The 23,349-nt window shown below is 33.1% G+C and overlaps 1 protein-coding gene across 1 annotated transcript in view; it reads right to left on the reverse strand.

Annotated features, from left to right (window-relative positions):
• Positions 1–20,269, reverse strand: part of LOC145254746 (uncharacterized) — a 59,962-nt gene extending 39,693 nt beyond the window's left edge. The window contains exons 1-2 of the mRNA XM_080113485.1: positions 19,984–20,269; positions 19,472–19,572 (exon numbers count right to left, since the gene is read on the reverse strand). Of these exons, the coding sequence (XP_079969611.1) occupies positions 19,472–19,568 (97 nt within the window). The 5' untranslated portion in view covers positions 19,569–19,572; positions 19,984–20,269. The remainder of the gene's footprint in view (positions 1–19,471; positions 19,573–19,983) is intronic.
• Positions 20,270–23,349: the final 3,080 nt, after the last annotated feature.

The raw sequence follows: 23,349 nt of genomic DNA on the forward strand, positions 1-23,349 counted from the left end.
TCAATCTTCTCTTTCCAAAGTTTTTCAGGGTCTGCCAGTTTTAAAAGCACTATTTTGCCAGTATCATTGTAGGATTTAACAACCCTGCCTACAACACTCTTGGAACGTTTCACTTTCTCGGAAATCTCTCTAATGGTGTGCTTATCAGAGTAATCAAGTTTTTGGCATTTCGCCATGGTGCCGGCTGATGCAACATTTACAAATAACTAAGATTTATTCTTTAGAGGAAATCAAAAAATTTGAATATATTGTTTACATTGTTTTTCTCAATTTTGTCCCTCACTTTTGGACGTTCCTATTTTAAAAATAAATAAATTTGAGTATGTTATTATGGATGAGAACGACTACCAGTTGTTAAAGTTTCAGCTTTTCATAGTTATTATTTCTAACAAATATTGGGTTTTAAAATTTTGTCCCTTAGTTTTTGAACACGACTGTATATTGTGTTACTCTTAGCATAAAAACATTTTTCCTAGTTTAAAAAATTTACAGAGACGATCATCATTACTCCTAGAAAATATTACTCTTTGTTCTCAGCCACTGCCTCCTAGGATCTATTTCGGAAGAAAATAAGAAAGAGATAAAATTGAGGTTTTAGATAGAACTAGCAGGGCCGGAGGAGAGGGGGGTATGGGAGTCTGGCTTTGCCCGGGCATAAAATATGCTTAAATATATTTTAATTTGTCTAGATTTTATATATATTATTATAGAGTCGTAATTTCAAAAGTAAAGAAGTATTTAGGTGCCATCAGCTAGAATTGAAACCAAAACTGTAGCATTCAAAACTGGTGACGTTACCACTGTATTAACAACATGACACGCATATAAACTGATTAAAAATTTTTAATAAAGCAAGATAAATGTACAAAATGTTTAACGATTTTTTTCAATTTTTACCCATTTTGGACTCTTTAAAAGCAATTTTAACCAGCTAAAGATCCGTAAATGAACGTAAAAAATCCAATCATTTGAGACCCTTAGCACCGCTTTGTGACTTTTAGTTTCGGAGGAGATAGAGTTTGAAAATATGGAGACAGGCAGAGAGACATAAAATTGTTTATATATGATTAGATAACGGTTGAAGATGAAGTTATCGATATTAAAGCATCATGTAATTAGCTGAGTGATCAAATTAAGCCCAACCAATCTCCCATCTAGCCGAATTAAGGGCCGAAATAGAGCATTGCAAGTCATCTGACCACGGACTTTTCAGCTACATAGATTTTGTTGTAAGGTATCACAGGTCATCATCCATGGCCTCCAGCTGGCCTTGATTTTTACACCTTTGGGGTTGTAGTCAGCAAAATTGTGGCTGCCGACCAGGCAGAGGAATATTTTGTATATGGCACAATTTTTTTTTTTTTTTACAAGGAGGTCACCACTTATCAAGGCCCGGAAGCCATTGAGGGATAAGGGTTATTGCATGTACAGTACGTTGTATGTTAGTGTTGAGATTTCATAAAGTGTCTACTTAAGGGAGCAGTTCATCAGGAATTTGTTTACGTTGGATTTGAAGACATCCAAGTTGTAGTCAGGTGGGAAACAGGCAGACGGAACAGAGTTCCACTGGAATGCTGTTCTAAGAAAGAAGCTGTGTTCAGGAATCTACGTTTCGATTTAGGCACAGATAGAGAGTGGGGAAAATTTTTGACAGTGGCTTCAGCTAGACAGGTGTTTTTCGTAAAAGATTGGCGAGGGGGGACCAGAGATTGGAAGGATTGTAGAGGCAACTTCCTTTCTTTATGTAATGGTTAGCATCATTTTGAATGAATGCATTTTTATATCTTAACTCTGGTGTCTGATTTAATGTGCTATTTTTGTGTTTTTGCTATATATATATATATATATATATATATATATATATATATATATATATATATAAATATATATATATTTTAATTGTGTAAAATACATGTTAAAATATTCTTTAGTTCTGGAATTGAAACTTGATCAGGGCACGACTTATACCCTTATCCCTGAGTGGCTTCCGGGCCTTGATAAGTGGTGATCACTGTGTAAAAAAAAAAAAAAAAAAAAAAAAAGACTTACACTCTGACTTCAATGAGATTGTGTGAAATTTCAATTTCACTGGGTTAGTAATATCAAAATAATCGATCTGTTGCTCGAAATAATGCAGCTCACAATCAGTGAATGCTTTCTCTCATTTCTCTCCTTCTTGCTTCTTGATATTTGTGAAATAAATACAATACGTGGCACAAGGAATTCTGCTCTTCATTAATGTTAATATAACTAACAACTTTATCGTACTTAAAAAAAAAAAAAGGAAATGAAGTCACCAAATCATATATATATATATATATATATATATATATATATATATATATGATTTTATTTACAAGAAGACTACTCACACGTGAGAGTACCATGTACCCCTACAAGGGTATCATTCACCCATGCATGGAGTATTGTTGCCATATCTGGGCAGGTATATCTACCACTAGACTTTCCTTCTTGAATAGGATCCAAAAAAGTTTTCAATTTAAAAGGTCCCACTTTGTCAACTAAGCTCCAACCCCTGGCCCATCGCCACAACGTTTCATCTATGTGCCTGTTTTACAAATATTTTAATGGAATGTGCTCTGATGAACTCATTGCACTTGTGTCCCCTCGACATACATATCCCCGACAAACCTACTTAGCAAATCTCACCCCTTCAATGTTGCGGTCCCTAAATGCCAGAAAGCGTTCTACTCTAGTTTCTTTCCTCGAACAACTACACTTTGGAATTCCCTTCCTGCTACCTGTTTCCATGACTGTACTGATAAGGAAAAGTTTAAATGTAATGTAAACCAACATCTTGTTAATCTTTCCTAGGCATGGTCCCAAATAGAATCCCGTTACGTCCAAGTGGCGATATGCCTTGTTAGCGGGTGAATGTAAAAAAAAAAAAATGCAATATTGGAAAATTAAAAAAATGTCAAGAGGGGTGAACATCTCACTTTTCATAGAATATTTCCATGTCACACCTTTTTTCAAAATTGATAAGCTCAAAAACAAAAATCATTTTTCCCCATCAGTTGTCAGAGGCCAATTACAACATCCAGTAATGATTGCTATGGCTAATAACATTCTTCCTGAAACTTTGTCGTTCAAACTCTGTGACTTAACATCCACGTAATTACATTCTGGCATAGTGTATTTAAAAATGTTGAACCCGTAAGTAAAGGTACATATTCAGAAATGTACCTAATTAAAAGAAAACACAAAAACGTTTGTATGATGTATGTACCAGTCATGAAACAAAGATGAAATATTCCAAAAATCACGTAATTTGATCAAGTATTTTTTTTTATTCAAGAAAATCAAATTTTACGACTAAAATATGCGCGCTTGCGTGTACAATAATGGCCACCACTTATAACATAAAGAATTACATTGCTTAATATCCGGAAAACTACTTATTTGCATAAAATTTAAAAGATATATTTTTACCAGAAAACCTATAAAAGTCGTCAGTTTAAAAGAAAATGTTCGGGTGGAAATCCAGTACGGTTTTCGGAATAAACACCCACAACCTCCCTATGTTAAGAACGGTTTTCAGATTAAACACCCCCAACCTCCCTATGTTAAGAACGGTTTTCAGATTAAACACCCCCAACCTCCCTATGTTAAGAACGGTTTTCAGATTAAACACCTCCCCACCTCCCCATGTTAAGAACGGTTTTCAGATTAAACAGCCTCAACCTCCCCATGTTAAGAACGGTTTTCAGATTAAACAGCCTCAACCTCCCCATGTTAAGAACGGTTTTCAGATTAAACACTCCCCCACCTCCCCATGTTAAGAACGGTTTTCAGAATAAACATCCTCAACCTCTCATCTTTCTCCCCATATTTTTATCTAATTCTTTTCCTTTTTATTGTTTTTTTTTTTTAATTTAAAAAAAATAGATTAACTAATCGTTATTTTGAAAATTCATTATATTGTTTCCGTTTTGAACATTTATGGCCGCCACATTACATTACTACATGAAACCTGCAGAAAAGTATGTTTTCAGTATCGTGAAAACTAGTTGCGAGCCCCAATTTTAAATTCGATATTCGTTTTCAGCACACCTGGACACTTACTTCTAGAAAACTAGTGTCAAAAAAGACCAACTTGTGTTGATCTACCAGGTCACATTATCATAATTATATAATCATTTTGCTACTCCATCATTTTCCATAGTTTTGGGAATTTATACTAATTTCGACATGACACGTAAATAATGTTATCCCAACCATTATCAATGGACCAGAGGTCATCTCGTCAGCATCAGACAAGGCCAAACTATTTGCCAAGAACTTTGCAGCTAATTCTACCCTATGCAATGAAGGCCATCAACTCTCCCTATTTCTTCCTATAACACAGAACACGGTAGGTAACATACAAATATCTGTGCATGAGGTCGCCAAGCTAATCAAGAACCTTGATTCCAGTAAAGCAATTGGCCCTGACGGCATCCTAATTATAGTGTTAAAAAAGCTTCAACCAGAACTTGCTCTCATACTTACGAAACTGTTTAAGCGTTGTCTTAAGAAGTGCTTTCCGACTCCCTGGAAGACCTCATCAGTATGCCCTGTATTTAAAAATTCAGGTGATAAGTCATCTCCCTCTCAGTACAGACCAATAAGTCTCCTGTGTGTTATGAGTAAGTTGCTGGAATCCATATTAAATAGAGAAGTAGTCAACCACCTCAGCAGAAATAACCTTCTTAGTGACACGCAATATGGTTTCTGTTCTGCAAGATCTACCGCAGATGTGCTAACGGTTATATCTCATAGGATTAGTGAATCTCTTGACAAAAGCTTCCTTTCTAGGGCAATTGCTTTTGACATATTAAGGTGTGGCATAAATTAGCAATACACATGAAAAAATTTGAATGGCTTAAAATATTTCAATATTGGTATATATAGAAAGAGCTTGATAAGCTAAGAAATAATCTTTTTAAATTTTTTAAATTCAATTAAAATCAAGGAAGTTATGACTATTTTTATGTCCTGCGTGTTTGGATATTTTCCCCTTTTTAAGACCATATGTGTTTTGTCACATTTTTTGCACTACTTTTTCAGTAAAAATGCTATATCTTTGTTAAAACACAAGACTAAGCAATGAAATTTGCCATATAAGTGTATTTTTGTGCAAGGAATCTGAATATGCTATTGAAAATCTCCAGAAATTAATGGTTTCCAAATAATCCGTAGTAAATGCACATAAATATGCTGCGATTGCTTAAAAATGCCAAGTATTCATTAAAAGAAAAGAAGTTAGAGAACTCAAAGTTTAGTTGTAATGCATTTTATGTGCCAAAAACTAAAATCGAAATCTAGGATTGGTTAAAAATGAATATATTGCAATATTTCTTTGGTATTATTGTACATTAATACCTTCTGCTACCCCTCCTCCATCTGAACACCTCTCCAAAACATGTGATTCTACCTTTATAGACAATTGCATGTGAACAACTTGAAAAACTTTAAAAGATAAACAAAAATTATTTTAGAATGTAATGTAAAATGATTTCCCATTTTGAATCATTCGAGCGTTTTAGGGCAGTTACTTTCCTATGATAGATAAATCCTGGGTGTTTTATTGTTTGTTTGTTTGTTTTCTAAAAGCGATTATGCATGGTTTTAAGAGGGTCTTTGTGCAATTATGAGAAGGTGGGGCGGTTGCCACTCTGACTTTGGGTTAATGATAGGGCAAAGGAAAATTATGTGTGAACATCCTGAAGACTTGATAGAAACGAAACAAAAACAATTTTAGAATTTAGAGTGGGGGTTGGTTTCACATATATGTAAAATAATTCACCATTTCAAGACGATCCTAGCATTTTAGGACAGTTGACCAATTTATTTTTTTATGGGAGATTAATCATGTGCACTTTCTTTAAACGTTTTTTATGCTTTTTTTTTACGTTTATATGAGCTCACAGAGGAAGTTTGTTTAGTGGGGAGCTCTGCCACTTGTACTTAGCGTTATTGTTAAGGCTAAAGGTTTTAGGAGGAGGCTTGCCACTCATACCTAAGATTGGACATAGAATTAAGTGAGTTTTTTTTTTTTTAAGAGGGTTTTTGTTACCCATTGTGAAACTTTACAAGAATTATGACAAACAGACAAAAATAAATGTTATTTAAAAAAGTGGCGTCCCTCTAACAGAAAACATGATGCTTGGAAAAATATCAAGTATTTAAATTCTATTCAAATATAAAAAAAGAAACAAGTTTTTGCTAAAGCTGACAAATTGTTAAAAATTTTGAATTAATGCTATTTTGATTTTTAATTACATTTCATGTCTTTTCCTACCATTTTTATTTTTTAACTGAGCACCTCCTACAAATATTTAAATATTGATTATTTTTTATTTTATTTTTAATAATGAGGTAGATTAGTTTTCATTCGATAATAATTCACTGAAAACATATTTTAAGGGATGAAAATTAGAAGTGTGTGTACCGTTCGTACACGTGAACCAAAACATCATAGTTCACATTTTCGTTTGTTAAAATATTTTAAAATTTACTACTACCCAATTTTTAAAAATATTTGTATGGTTGATAACAAAATAGCTCTAACTAAACATGTAAGAATTTTTATTTGTAACCAGATTTGCAATTAAAAAAAAAATCGATTTGAAATAAAAAATAAACAACAAAAACAAACGTCTGTTTACACCATGTTATCGCTGCTGCTATTATCTACTATATACTACAGAAGTCTTTTTCCAAATTTTCAATACTCATCATTTTGAAATCTTTTTTTTAACACAACAAAAAAACGAGTCGTCAAATGAATTTCAGACACTCGAAATTATTAAAAATTACATTTCTTTTGGCTAATTTCCAAATTTCATTAAAAAATTCTTCACAGAAACACAGTACGAATGTTTAGAAATCAGGGGGGGGGGTCGTTACAAAAACTTACCGAAAAGGCTGTTTTATGATGTTCACATTTTTATCACTTTATTTGCTTAAAACTCTAAAAATATATAATGTATGTTATTATTTACTAATTCATTTGAAAGTATATTCATTTCTGAACAAAACGGTGGTATTTTTAAGACTTAAAGTGCTTTGGTTTTTAAAATATGACTATTTTAGCAGAAACCCCTTGAAATCTGTGATTATCCAAAGCGTTTTAACGGCCATGTGTATTGCTACATAAAGGCCTACTTCACAAGATTTTCAGCTACGGTATAACTGGAAATGTTTTCTCTATCATTAAATCATTTCTCTCTGATAGGCTCATAAGAGTAGTGGTCGATGGACAAAAATCAGAGGCCTGCAGTATTAATGCTAGAGTCCCTCAAGGGTCAATCCTGGGCCCAACTCTCTTCCTGATCTACATCAATGATCTCCCTAAACATATACTTAAATCATTCGTTGACATCTATGCTGATGACCCGACCATCTATGGCAACACATCAAAGGCTGTAAATGACAAAGCTCTCTCTGATTCTCTCTCCTCTGATCTCGAACAAGTGGTTCAATGGGGGAAGATGTGGCTGATTACTTTTAATGCATCTAAAACCAAACTCCTATCTTTACATCATCAACGCTCTGATCCCAGTCCCGCATCAACTGATATGGATGGCTCTCGTTTAGGAGAAGCCCCATGTTTTGACAAGCTTCTGGGTTTGACCTTTACTCCTGATCTAAAATGGAACACGTACATCAAGTCTGTTGCCAAGGTCGCTGGAAAGATGGTGGGATCCTTCTACCGCTCCAGAAGATATCTCACTACTGATGCAATTCTCTATCTATATAAAAGCCAAGTACGTCCAAGGATGGAATACTGCTGCCATATCTGGGCAGGAGCTGCTAAAAACAGCCTATCTTGCCTTGACAGAGTACAAAATAGACTTCATGGCTTAGTGGGGGATGCCCTTTTCTCTTCCCTACAACCTCTCTCCCACAGAAGAGACGTTGCGAGCCTATCTTTGTTTTATCGTTATTTCCATGGCAGGTGCTCGTCTGAGCTCCAATCTCTGGTCCCCCTCGCCAATCTTTTACGAAAAACACCCGTCTAGCTGAAACCACTGTCAAAAATTTTCCCCATTCTTTATCTGCGCCTAAATCAAAATGTAGTTTTCATGAACAAAGCTTCTTTTTTAGAACTGCACGCCTGTGGAACTCTGTTCCGTCTCCCTGCTTCCCACCTGACTACAACCTGGATGTCTTCAAGTCCAACATAAACAAATTCCTGATGAACCTTATTAAATCTCCACACTAACGTACTGTACACGCAATAACCCTTATCCTTGAGTGGCTTCTGGGCCTTGATAAGTGGTGACCACCTTGTAAAAAAAATAAATAAATAAATAAATAAAATAATTATGTCCCTTTCAGACCTCCGTATTTGATAACTTGAAAATCCGAAGCTACATCGCTTTAAACTAATGCCAGATAACGAGTTACGAAAATGCGATTTTCTGGGACCCTTGCTTTAAAAAATCCTTTTATTTAAAAAATACATGGAATATAAAATATAAATATGGACAATTCTTAAAAATGAAGAATGGAAGCATCCATTGCTTAGTTTTTTTTTTATAGGTAAGTGATTTTTTGGCATTTATATATATTTTATAGATTTAGTTTCAGTTAAAATTTGTTTAATTTCGTGAAATCTTTTTTAAAGAAAACCGATGAAAAAAAAAAATATTGTATTTTTTTTTATTAAACCTTTCATTATTTTAAAATTTGGTCTTTCCTCATTTTATTGAAAAAAAAAATTACGGTTTGAAATTACATTTTCATATTGATTATAAGCTTCGAAACAGAGAGAGCCTAATATAATCAGATGTTTATTCAATAGTTTTCAATGGCGGCTTCCGACACTCCTAATGAAACACAAGGAGAGATAAGTCAGTCATTTTGCCACGCCCTTGTCAATAGCAATTTGGAAATATAAAAATCTATTTTTATTTTTAATTAAAATTCTACTCACAAATTTTTTCCGGGTGAAAGTTCATATTGGCACTTATGGCGGCATTTAAAAATAAAGAAACACAGAAAGGTCTGTAATGATGTAGTAATGGAATAAAAATGAAAAACAAAAATAGGCGCTTCTACATTATTGGGATGAGATTTCGTAGTCGATAAATGGAGTTTTCAGATAAAAAACAATAAAATAATTATGTGTCGACAATAAAAATTTTGTTGTTGTTATTGTTAAATATTATGACATGAGGAGTCATTTCAACTTAAAAATTATTTTATTTTAAGCATTTTAAGTGGAGAAAATCACATTTTAAATGTGTCCAAAGTTCGTGAACCAACACCAAGATAACGGTAAATCGGCTGCCCCAAAAAAATAAAAACGTCAACTTGATGACCTAAAAAGCGAATAGCCGGAATATGAGACGAAAAACGCAATGAGGCAAAATTGAAAGTTTGAAACGAAAATGAAAACTGAAGGCACACTGAGAAACAACCATAAAAATATTTTATTGAAAACAAAAATAATTTATTTAGAAAAAGGAACTGTTATTTTACTTACATTTTATTTTTAGATTTAATATTATTTTATGTACCAAAAACAGTTTTCATAAAGATATTTTATTTAAAACAATGTGTAAATAAAAATAATCTATTTAGAAAAAACAACTGTGATTTTAAGTTTTAATAATTTTTTTTAGATTATATGTTTTTATAAAAATATTTTATGTACATAAAATAGTTTTTCTTTTTTCTTTTCGATTCAACAAAGTATCTCGCAAAATTTATTTGAGCCGACTATTTCACACCACATAAATTCAAATAAATATGAAATAAAGAGAGCCCTAGATGTACCCTATTGACAGCGGAGTTTCCGTTTAACCACGGCCATGGTTTAGCTCGCATCCAAGTATTTTCAATCAATTTCTCGTTTCGTTCCGCTGATAAAGTTTTTTTTTGGGGGGGGGTTCAAGGTCAAGGTTTTTCGTGAAGTTCAAGGTTTTATAACAGACATACAGCCATCTTGGCGTATGTTCACGGGCTTTGGACACATTTAAAATGTGATTTTCTCTACTTAAAATACTTAAAAATGACTCCTTGTGTCATAATATTGAACAAAAAAGCATTTTTACCGCCGACACAATTATTTTTTAGGCTAGATCATGCTTGCTTTGAAGATTGCCTTTTTTTTTGTGTGTCAATTCTAATAAGTTACAATTGTAGCTTCCAAATTATGCAATCAAAATTACCTGAATATTACTGAATTATTAAAAAAAAAAAACTTTAATCGTGTTAGCAGGTGTAAAACTGGCACTATCTGGTTTGAATCTACACAGAAAATTATCTCCCTTTTGAACTCTCCTGTGTTTTACGATTGTTCTCTTAAAATTCTCTCTTATTTTCAAATAATTTTCTACCTTATCGATTTTCATCATTTTTGGATATAATCATCTTAAAAATACGAGGAATAGGTAGATATCATTGTTTTCATGTAAAATTCAGAAATCGTAATACTGAATGTAATTAATTAAATTGTATTATGATTTCTGAAATTTTGTCCTAATAGTGCAGAAGCGCCAAAAATCACGTAAATTAGACCAAGTAGCTTTTTGGTGCTGGTTCATATTTGGGCCTTTAAAAAAAAAATTTATCAAGAAAAATCTTTAAAAATCTTGGGTTTGTTTTATTGTACACATAGATTCGAAAAAAGTTGTCAAAAAACAAATATATAACAAATAAATGTTATCAAAGGCAAGATAAGTTACTTTTCTACCAAACTGGATAATTTTTTAGTGTTTTTATTAAATGCAACATGTTTATTCAGCTCGAAAAACATACAGTGTTTACCGATGTATTGGAAAATTTTAAATGACACCGGACTCTCTGTTAAACATGGTAAGTTTGGAAAAATGAGTTAAAAATAAAAAAATATACAGATTACTGTTAAAAACACACCGAATATATGTCAGCCTATGTCACGTTAACAGATTTTCTTGTTATTTCAAATGTCTACTAAAGATTCCTCCGCAATGTGATAAGTCACTTCACTATATGCAATGTGATAAGTCATTTCACTATAAAAAAAACACTACTGAAGGCAGTGAAATGGTGCAAAATAGTACCAGGGTCCAGGGGTTCATACCATGTAAAGGGTAAATTTGCGACGGGTTTGATTATCAGATTTGTTTGTTGTCAGTAACCTCAAATACCTCTAAAAAAACAAATTAGAGCGGTCGTGTTCTGCTGAAGCGTAAGGTAACATTTACCAATTTTTACAGCAAATTATTATCGAAAAGACACTAACCTACCAGATAATCGAAAATTTCATTTTGAAACGTTAATATTTAAATATTTGTAAGGCATGCTCAGTTTCTAGGCAATATTCTAGTAAATCGATCACCCATTTTAGAACCACGTGACGTTTTTTAGGTCAAATTTCACAAGTTTAGCCTTTTTTGGCGGATTATTTTAAAAAGCAAGGTGCTTGCCACTGCGCTATTTTTAAATAGTTTTTTCAGGTTAAATTCAAGCTCCACAGTATCTTTTTTTTTTTAATTTATTAAACTTGCAGTTCCACCCGGCTTTGCTCGGGCCCTATGTACTGTTTGTAACTTTATGTGCATATGTATATATAAGTGTGAATATGTACGGTAATGCCCTTAGGCATTCTTAACTACCATAGAGAAAAGTTGGTAGAGACCGCAAACGTAAATTTTTTTTTTTAACTTTGACCCCAGTTTTGATTCCTTAACATTTATTGTTTTGGACTAAAATTGTTTGACCCATGTCCAAGTAACCAACATCAAAAATTTCAAGTGTTTAGACCCAAAATTGGCGGAGGAGTTTGGTAGAGTTCTCAAAGGTCAAATCGTTAAACTTTGGCCCCTTAACAGCCAAATTTCTGGCCGAAAACCGATTAAAAAGATTTTCCCACATCTCAATACCCCTTATGTCAAATCTCAAGTCTGTAGACCGAAAATTGACAGAGTAATTTGGTAGGGAAATATATACACACACACACACACACACACACATTTTCACTTTTGTAGATATACTAGCATTTCAGCCCAGCGTTGCCCGGGTGTTTGGAGGTGTATGTTGAGCAAAAAAAAAGCGGTCAATTTTTTTAACTTTAATCCCTATTGTGACCCCTTAACATTTATTGTTTTAGGCTCAAATGAAGTTATCAAGTTAGATCCACGTCCAAGGAACCTATATCTAAAATTTCAAGTGTTTAAACACAAAATTGTCGTGGGAGTTTGATAGAGTTCTCAAAGGTCAAATCGTTGAACTTTGACCACTTAACAGACAAATTTTTGGCCGTAAAATGGATTACAAAGATTTTCCCAAATCTCAGTATCCTGTATATCAAATTTCGCATCTGTAGACTTAAAATTGAGTTATTGCGTTGGAAAATGTACACAAACACACGGACACGTTCACTTTTATATATATATATATATATATATATATATATATATATATATAGATAGATAGATAGATAGATAGATAGATAGATAGATAGATAGATAGATTGTAAGGTGAAAGCACAGAATACTTATAAAACACCCTCTCCTTCCCATGTTAAGACTGGCTTTCAAAATAATAACGTTATAATTTCAGCATGGTGGCAAAAGTGCACAAGTACCAAAAGCGAAATTTTTAAAAAATTGCTAAACTTGCGAAATTTTAACTAAAAATGTCAAGTTGTTCCAAAATGGATGATCGATTTACTAGAATGTTGCATTAAAAATCGAACACCCCCTATAAATATTTAAATATTGACTAAAAAATTTTTTTTTTTTTTTAATAACTAGCAGTTCAGCTCGGCTTTGCTCGGGCACTATGTATGTACTGTTCATAACTTTATGTGCCTATATATATTAGCATTTCAGCCCAGCGTTGCCGAGTGTTTGGAGGTGTATGTTGAGCAAAAAAAAAAAAAAAAAAAAAAGCGGTCAATTTTTTTAACTTTAATCCCTATTGTGACCCCTTAACATTTATTGTTTTGAGCTCAAATCAAGTTATTAAGTTAGATCCATGTCCAAGGAATCTAAAATGTCAAGTGTTTAAACCCAAAATTCGTGGAGGAGTTTGGTAGAGTTCTCAAAGATCAAATCGTTGAACTTTGACCCCTTACCAGCCCAATTTCTGGCCAAAAACCGATTACAAAGATTTTCCCAAATCTCAGTACCCTCTGTATCAAATTTCAAGTTTGTAGACTGAAAATTGACAGAGTTATTCCGTTGGAAAATGTACATACACACACACAGACACGTTCACTTTTATATATATATAGATATATATATATATATATATATAAATGTTTGACCCATGTCTGAGTAACCTACATCTAAAATTTCAAGTGTTTAGATCCAAAGTTGGTGGAGGAGTTTGTAGAGTCTTCAAAGGTCAACTCTTTCAACTTTGACCTCTTGGCAGCAAAACTTTCGCCTAAAAACTGATTAAAAAAAGACTTGCCGCATGTCTGAATACCCTTTATGTAAAATTTCAAATGTTTAGACTCAAAATTGGCTGATTAGTTTGCTAGAGACTGCAAAGGTAAAATCTTTTGAACTTTGACCCCTTGACAGCCAAACTTTCGGCTAAAAACCGATTAAAACGCTTGCCCTATATCTGAATACACTTTATGTAAAATTTCAAATGTTTAGACCAAAAATTGGCTGTAATTTGGTAGAGACGGCAGAGATAAATTTTTTTTTTAACTTTGACCCCAATTTGGACCCCTTAACATTTATTGTTTTGTGCTCAAATCAAAAAGTTTGATCCATGTCCAAGTAACCTATTTCAAGTGTTTAGACCCAAAATTGGGGGAGGAGTTTTGTAGTTTTCAAAGGTCAAATCGTTGGTTAACTACTGGCTTCCATACTCTTGTTCGGTAAAAAGAGACAAACAAATATGAGAGTCGTCTATAAAATGTTTAATATTTGTGCAATATTTTTAAATCGGTTTTAATTTGGTGATACAATAGCTGGTAAGAATCATATTTATATTAAAACTTAATATTTATAAATAAATTTAAACAATTAAAAAGCTATGTTGTAAGGGAACATTTTGAAATAATGGAATTTTAATCTTTTAAAAATTAATTAATTTTTAGGAAGTTTGTTTTTCTTGGCAATTCAACTGATTATAGTGTATATTAATTAGAAAAAACGCTATTTAACAAAAAAACATAATAATAGAAAATTTATATCATTTTTTAATGCAACTTCAAAGTAAGTTTTTGTTTAATACGTGTATTTAAATTTTTAAAAAATAAATATTTTTTACTTATTTGAACACTTATGTTTCATAATAAATAGAAATTTCGATAGATTTAAAAATATTTTATTCAAATTTCGAAAAAAATTAAATAGGGACGAGGGCACGCACTAAAAAAAAGAAAAATTTCCCCTCGTATATTTTACGGAAACTGCATTTTATATGTAATTTCATTCTAAAATGGATAAGTATCGAAAATTTTACGAGAATCTGACCATTAGTTGATTTTTGCTAGATTTATTAAACACGGGTATGTTTTCACTTTCGGAATGCTTACTAGTAAAGTTATTACATGGAAACGTTATTTTAAATCGCCAACTATGTAAACACAATTTTCGTCTCGCAATTTCATTATTTTCGTTCGATGAAAAAATTTTTTTAATTATTACTAGTTTATTCTGCCCGTCTTTTAAATGATACAAAAGTTATATTAATAATATTAACTTATAATAAAGTTACATCGTTTTACATATGGAGGGGGTTGTGGTGAATTTTGGAGGTGCCTTTATGTTAAATCTCGAGTAGCTTGGTAGGGAATTGTACACACACAGACACACACACACACACGGATAATTTTACTTTTATAGATATATAGATAGATAGATAGATAATCCGCTGAAAAAATTTAAAAAAAAAAAAAACAAAGACGAAAGTACAGAGGGGGTACCGCTTCCATACGTGCACCTTTTTCAGTAATATATATATATACTAGCAAAAGTACCCGTCGTTGACTGAGTTCAAAAACAGCCTACAGAAAATGGACTCTGATTTATGAAAGTATAATAGGTTATGAAAAGGAAGGGTTGTAAATTTGGGTTGAATTTGGGGGTATCAAAACCAAAGCAAAATATGATGAAAGTAAAATTAAAATAGATAAACCCCATAATTTATTATGCCATACCTGTTCACACTGAAACACTTATCACAATATTCTGTGGATCTATATTAAAAAAACCTTGTTAAACTTTGTGACATATTTCCATTCTATGGAGGTCAGGTGCGAACGCACACGACCCCCATAATTTTATTATACCATATTTCTTCAAACTGAAACATAATTATCAAAGTATACTTATGAAGATAGATATGAAAAGTCTTTATTAAAGTTTGTGCCTATTTCCATTCTATGGAGGCCAGGCGGGAACGCAGACCCCACAATTTTATTATACCATCCCTATTTAAGTTAGAACATACTTATCAAAGTATTATTATGTACATCTATATCAAAAATACTTGTAAACGTTTTTTTTTTTTTTTTCCATACTTTGTGGACGAGGCGCGTATGCAGACCCCACAATTTTAATGAATCATTATGCCAGATCAAACATACCCATTCCTGTGTCTCGATACAGCTATCATTATATATGATCAGTTTTCTATAATAGTCAACCATATAGGAGCCTATTAGTGACTAGACACACACACAGACGTTCAGCTTATAGAGACGAATATTGGCTGAAGAGAGCTTGATAAGGATACCTTAAACGGGCCTTATTATCGGGCTTGAAACCAACGGTACCAATGATCTGTCTCAACTAAAATATAAATATATATATATATATATATATATATATATATATATATATATATATAGAGAGAGAGAGAGAGAGAGAGACAAAAGGACTCAATTAACAGATACAAAGAAGGAGAATTATAGACTTATCAAAAATATGTAACAAAAATTCGATATTGATTTTGACACTAATGCAGTTTAACATCCATAAATTAATTTTCATTTAATAGAGTTCTGTCCGCGTAAAATAAGACTTAACAAAGTCCCCTCCTCATGTTAAGAATGGCTTTCTAAATTTGTTTGGGAATGTTAAATTGTAAAAGTGTCTTTAATTTTTATGAATATATTTATTTCAAAGATTTTACAGAATGTCAGAAAAACATCTGTACCACCGGTTTCAAATCCAATACAGGAGGATGGTCTAGTTGATGGTCAAGACAGTAAAACAGACTGAAGGGAGTTCAATATTTCTCGACGATAAACTGGTCTCTCTGTATTCAACTTAAAATCGACGGTACCGATGTTTTTCTGGCCTTCTGTAAAATCTTCAAAATAAATACTAATTGAGCTCTTTACTAGGGTTCTTTCCCACAAAAAGCGCACATATATATATATATATATATATATATATATATATATATATATATATATTTTTGTGTATGTAAGTAAATTTTTGGTACAACAAAATGGAAGGAGAAATTTCAGAGGAAACATAATTTAATTTAAATACCAAAAAACAAGAAATGGGCAGGTGAAATTAAAATTTCCTTAAGGCCTTATCGTCTGACCCTCTAAGAGGAAACGTCAGAATGATAAATTAAAAACTAAGAAAACGAATGAGGGAAGAGGGGAATTTTGGTTTCAGTTGGAAGAACAGTGAAAAAAAAAAAAAAAAAAAAAAAAAAAAATTCTCACTGTTCAGGTGGTTTTAAATCAATGAATATCTCCAACTGATGTTTCAGAATCTTTTGTCTACACAGGCTAGGTCGAGAGTTGTTAATAACTAACGCCTCAATGATATTGAGATGATAGTTCGACCTAGCACTGTATAAAACAGAAAACCACCCATCGGAATATTGATCGGCACACCTATTTATACTCAACAGGTGATTGCCAATGGCGGACTCATGAGCTTGGGAGTGCCCGGATGTTCTCGAAACCTGGTGTAGTCGAATATCCCGAGGGATATGTTGGGATATTCTCATTTCTAATCTTTGGGATGTTTTGCCAACGTAGTCAGCTCCACACTGACAAACGAATTTATAAACAACAGAGTTCTTTTGAATGGTTGGCAAAACATCTTTACGAAAAGAAGAGAAAAAGGTTCGAGTTGTGTAAACTACTCTAAGCATAGTAGCTGGAAAACAACGTTGAGTAGCAGAAGAAATCCTTTTAACAATATGAAGGCCATCAGGACCCAACCATGGTAATTTTAGATAAATGGGACAACGTGATGGACCAATATGTTTACCACTATTAAATGTAGTAATTTTACGTTCAATAGTAGATTTTATTATATTAATGGGATATCCATTATTAAGAAAAATATTTATGATTTCACCAAGTTCCGTATCAAGACGGTTTGGTGAACAAATCATAAGTGCACGATGCGTAAGAGCGCTAATGAGGTTTATTTTTCTAGACTGAGGGGCAAAAGAAAACCAATTAAGATAGAGCCCTGTAAATGTAGGTTTTCTATAAACAGAGGTCTCAAACGTAGTACCAACTTTAGAAACACGAACGTCGAGGAATGGGAGAGAGCTACAGTCTTCAACCTCCATAGTAAATTGTAAAGATGGATGCAGGTTACAAAGAAGACGAAGAAACTGTTCAGCTTCGCTCCGAGAGGGAAAGCATGCAAAAGTATCATCAACGTAGCGTGTGTAGAATGCTGGCTTAGTAATTTTGGAAAATAATTCGTTTTCCAAAAATCCAACGAAAATGTTGGCTAACGAAGGACCAAGAGGGCTACCCATAGATATCCCATCAATTTGACGGTACATAATGTTGTTGAAACTAAAGGAGACTGATTTAGTAGCAAGTTCCATCAGTTCAACGAAAATTCGTTCAGGAAATTGTGGAGATTTTAAGGGGCCACGGTATAAATAGTCAGCACAAATACCAATGGTTTCATCCAAAGGTATATTAGTAAAAAGACTATTAATGTCAAAGGAAGCCAAGAACTCGGTATTTTTAGATAAAGGTAATTTTTGTATCTGAGATACGAATTGAAAAGAATCAGAGATACAATGGACCGAATAAAAAGAAAGCACAGGTTTAAGAAGATCAACCAGCCATTTACCAAGTTCATGTTGTGCAGAACCCAGCATAGATAAAATGGGTCGCAAAGGAATGTTGGGTTTATGGACCTTGGGTAAACCGTACATTCTAGGCCTTTGAGAACCGATGGGTCGGATTCTATCATAAATCTCCTTAGAAATAAATCCGCTTTTATGAAGTTGGAGAAATCTTTTCTGGATTTTTATTTCCTTACGAAAAGTATCATCATGGCTTAAATCACCCAAACGGAGAAATTTACTTTTATCGTCCAAGATTTGTAACATTTTGGAGATATAATCCGTTTTGTTAAGTATAACAACGCCCGATCCTTTATCCGGGCGAGAAAGATAAATGTCGGGATTAGACCTAATTAATTTTGCCGCTTCAAAATGATTTTTCTGCCAAACAAAATCACTATATTAGTATTTATGGCAGAAAACCTCCGACCTAATTCGCCCAACTGAATTTTAACACTAGTTAATTCATCAGTAGAGATAGGCGAATGGTGTTTTAATTGAGTATACAATAATTCAATTTCACTAAATACTGAGATTTTATCAACAGAAGGGGGAGGAATGCAAAATTGTAAGCCAGCAGATAAAACAAATTCTTCTGTATTGGACAAAACATGAGAAGAATAATTAAATATATGTTTATCCAAATTTGTTATAATCCCAAACTTCTTTCTTTTTTTTTTTTTTTTTTTCACTGTTCTTCCAACTGAAACCAAAATTCCCCTCTTCCCTCATTCGTTTTCTTAGTTTTTAATTTATCATTCTGACGTTTCCTCTTAGAGGGTCAGACGATAAGGCCTTAAGGAAATTTTAATTTCACCTGCCCATTTCTTGTTTTTTGGTATTTAAATTAAATATATATATATATATATATATATATATATATATATATATATATATATAACTTTGTTACTACATCTGAAATTTCAAAGTCATTTTAAAACTACAAACCGATTAATCGTAGGTGATAATTTGCGACGCTGAAAACGTAGTACACACCCCTCTACGTAGATTAATTATCAATATATTATTTAGAAAAAGTAGTTCGAATTTGAATTGTAAAACTAATATTTAAAAAATTTAAATTACATCCTTTAAATATAGCGTCAAAAAAAAAAAAGAAAAAAAAGGAAACAGGTGAAATAGGTTGTTTTTAAACAGTTTTAAAAACACAAGAATTTTTGCTAAAAAATGTTTTTAATGTTATTGTTTGTAATAGTGAAAAACTGCGATCAATCGTACTTTTAGGGGTTTTATTTGTAGTATAACACACTTTCATTCATAAAAAATGAGTCAAGTTTATGAATGAAACACTATACTATTATAAGAACTTTTATAATGACCATACAAAACTATCACGAAAGATGTTTGTTTATAGCTTGGTGGCATTCACTTATGGTCATGTCGATGTTATTATTATTTAATATAGAGGACGAATACTTACCTAATAACGGCAATGATAAAGCTTGAGCCATTCCTTTGGACATGTCGTAAATATATACAAGGACCTTTTGATTGCCGGCATTATCACTCTGGGCCATTCTCCTACGGACGATAAAGGTAGAGGTAGAAAGCGACGGAAAGAAAGAACGAGACCAGAAATTAAAATTTAAAAATTCTTTTCTTCTTTTTTTTATTATTTATTTATTTATTTTTAATTTTTAAAGAAGGACGAAATATCAATTTGATAATAAAATAAATTTCTATTAATAAAATTATCCGATCAAATCTCGCATGTCTGTATTTTTTCTCACTTATACGTAACTTTCATAAAAACACATTGAATTATTTTATTATTATTATTTATTTATTATTATTAATCGAATATTTATTTAAATCAAAATTAAAATGAGAAAAACTAAATTAAAAAAAAATATGTAAGTATGATTATATTTAAATAATTATTTTTTAAACTGTACAACCGGGCAAAGCCGGGTAAATTTGAGAGATTTTTACCTTTCAATCTTACGTAACAATTTTTTCCTCTTTTAAGTGATGGCGAGTGTTGACCAACAATAAACGAGATTTAAATTTACTAATGAAATAAATGAACAAATAATATATATTATTATACAAATTAGGAGCCAAGTTCACATGTGTTTCTCGCCTCTATGTGACTCACACATAATTTATTGGCATAATAGAAACGTTTTCAATTATCAAGACTTTCTGGTATTAAGATTTAGAAAAAGCTCGGCAAACCGGTGTACAATGGAAATCAGTTCCCTGTGAATTTTCGGTCATCAGTTCTCAAAAAATGTCAAGTCATTATGAATTTATAATTTTATTTTTACTAGCATTTACGCCTGGCGTTGCCCGGGTGTTTGGAATTGTATGTTGAGCAAAAAAAAAAAAAGCGGACAATTTTTTTAACTTTGACCCCTATTATGACCTCTTAACATTTATTGTTTTGGGCTCAAATCAAACTATTAAGGAACCTATATCTAAAATTTCAATTGTTTATACCCAAAATTGTTGGAGGAGTTTGGTAGAGTTCTCAAAGGTTAAATCGTTGAACTTTGACCCCTTACCAGCCAAATTTCTGGCTGAAAACCGATCACAAAGATTTTCCCAAACCTCAGTACCCTGTATATCAAATTTCGAGTCTGTAGACTTAAAATTGACAGAGTTATTGCGTAGGGAAATGTACACACACACATACACAGACACGTTCACTTTTATAGATATATAGATTATAAGTTTTTACACAAACATTTTATAATATTGTTTTTACAAAAATAAATAATCAAATATTTTGTTTATGAAAACATAATAAAATATGTTTATTGAGTAATGAAAATAATTTTTAAACAAATATTGTATATTATTTTTTTTGTTAAAATAAATAATCAATTTTTTTAATATAATAAATGTTTGTTTTATTTATGAAAATATATGGTTCTTAATCAGGATATGCCCCCCTCCTCTATAAAAAAAACAAAATAAAGAAAAATCGGTACAGAGATCAGCCTAATTAAAAATAATAAAGAAAAATCTTTATGCTGTAATTTTTTTTAACTAAGAAAATCAAATTTTGTGAGTAAACGATAACGTTGTGCCTTGGTCCGCCAAATTTAGTAAAGTGAGACAACTCAATTCGAACTATCGAGATCAAACTCAATCTTGAGATAGCTACGATTTATTATTAGAACTGCTAAAAATCATAAAAAGTAATTCTGGTTGCAGACCTAGTAAGATTTGATTTGTTACTTAGGCTGGGTGCACTCAAGCAGTTGGAGGGAGTGGCTTTAATTGGTACCGAAGATGTTATGTTTCCATAGTGTGGTTGACCAAATTGTGCTGCCATCAATATTAACCAGTCTGATTTCAATGCAGAGTACGACAAGACAAATCGGAGATAGACTGCATCCTGAAAATGGGCTGGCAACAATCTCCAATTACATTGAGGAACAGACTTGTGGAGTATCCAGCCCCTACACAAATTCAAGAGAAACATGGTCAGAAACTCCGGCTATGAATAAATAATGGCTGGCTACTTCCATATCTTGAAGAAGAGCTTAATACCCCCACTGCATCTAATACCTCTTATTGCCATTCAGCAAGAAAATAAACAGAAGGTTCTCCCTATCATCAATTATTGGAAAGTAACGAGTATGCTGACACATATACAGCCAGTACAGACATTTGCTCACAAAATCCACTGTGAAAAATTTCCCCCACTCTATATCTGTGCTTAAATCAAAACGCGGATTCCATGAACAAAGCTTCTTTCTTAGAACTGCACGCCTGTGGAACTCTGTTCCGTCTGCCTGCTTCCCACCGGACTACAACTTGGATGTTGTAATGAAAAATAAAGACCTTTTAAGATATAAGAAAGGTTTTATTCAACATAAAATTCAGCAGGTACAACAACATGGTCGGTAACGAACGACTAAGCTGGGAAAAGGTGCCAATTTCGTTCTATTTGTAAACATCTGGTGCGCATGCGCACTAGCGCTTTAAACTCACAACACTCTCCACCACATTTTATTTATATTTCGGGTTGCAGGTGATCTTCCTTCCCCTTTTTGTAGCTTCTGGAAGAAATTTGAAAATGCCCTTCTTCGAGTCAGGCTGCTGCTCTTCTATTTCTAAACACTTTGTTTTGTCGACTGAAGAGAAAGACTCTCCATTTGGTGAGGTATTATTCTTTGGGGTCTCCTGTTGATCAATCAACTCTGGTTCGCGGATGTTTGATGGAGTAGTAGAATCTGGTGATATACCATGATCAGGGGAGACAGGAGATTCCAAGTTTGTAGAGGAGGGGTCAGTGACAGGAGTGGAGGCTAGGTTTTCTGTTGAGACTGTTGACTGACGGCCGTCAGGGAAACGAATTCTGGCAAAGTTGGGAGTTGCAGATATTATATCTATTGGTTCCACTAGGGGATCTGACTTGTGTTGGCGGACAAACTTCCTAAGGAGGGCCGGTCCTCCTTGCAGCCACTCGGGTAAGGTATATCCGGTGCCCGACCTTCTGGAAAAGTTAAACATTCTCTCGTGTGGGGTTGAGTTAGTTGCTGTACAAAGTAGCCATCAAATAGAGTGCAAAGCTATGTCGAGTACTTCATGCCAGTGACGTTCGTCCAATTGCCTGGTTTTGAGTGCAAGTTTGATCGTTTTCCAGATTGTGCCATTTACTCTCTCGCATTGTCCATTGCTGATTGGATGGTATGGAGTTGAGTGGGTAATCACAACTCCATGTTGCCAGAGAAACTCTTTTAGTTCACATGAAATAAACTGACTTCCTCGATCACTATGGATGGAATCTGGGCAGCCAAAAAAGGTAAATAAATTCTGGAGACAATTTATAACAGTTTTTGTTGATATGTCCTGACATGGATAGACAAAAGGATAGCGTGAATATTCATCTACAATCACGAGTAGGTATTTGAGATTATTCGTAGATGGTTTCGGTCCCATGAAATCTATTGAAAGACGTTCAAAGGGGGATCAGGAATGGATTAATCGACCTGATGGAGGTTTGAAGAACCTTGGTTTTAGTTCAGCACATATTTGACATTCAGCGCAGGTGCGCTTAGCATCTTCCATGGAGAATGGTAGATTCTTCTGCCTCACAAAGTGATAGAGTCTCGCTACTCCAGGATGACAAAGTGCTGCGTGCAGGTCCTTTAGTGATAATGAGCGCGAAGCAGAGCATGACCGAGAAAGGGTATCTGCAGAGTTATTAAGAGAACCTGGTCTATATACTATCTCATAGGAATAGTTTGAAAGTTCAAGTCTCCACCGAAGCAGCTTATCGTTTTTAATACGATTTGGTGTCTGTGTGTTGAACATAAATGATGCAGCCTGTTGGTCAGTAAT

This window comes from Euprymna scolopes, chromosome 30 (assembly GCF_053919585.1).
Source record: "Euprymna scolopes isolate OS-2025 chromosome 30, ASM5391958v1, whole genome shotgun sequence".
Classification (NCBI taxonomy): Eukaryota; Metazoa; Mollusca; class Cephalopoda; order Sepiida; family Sepiolidae; genus Euprymna; species Euprymna scolopes.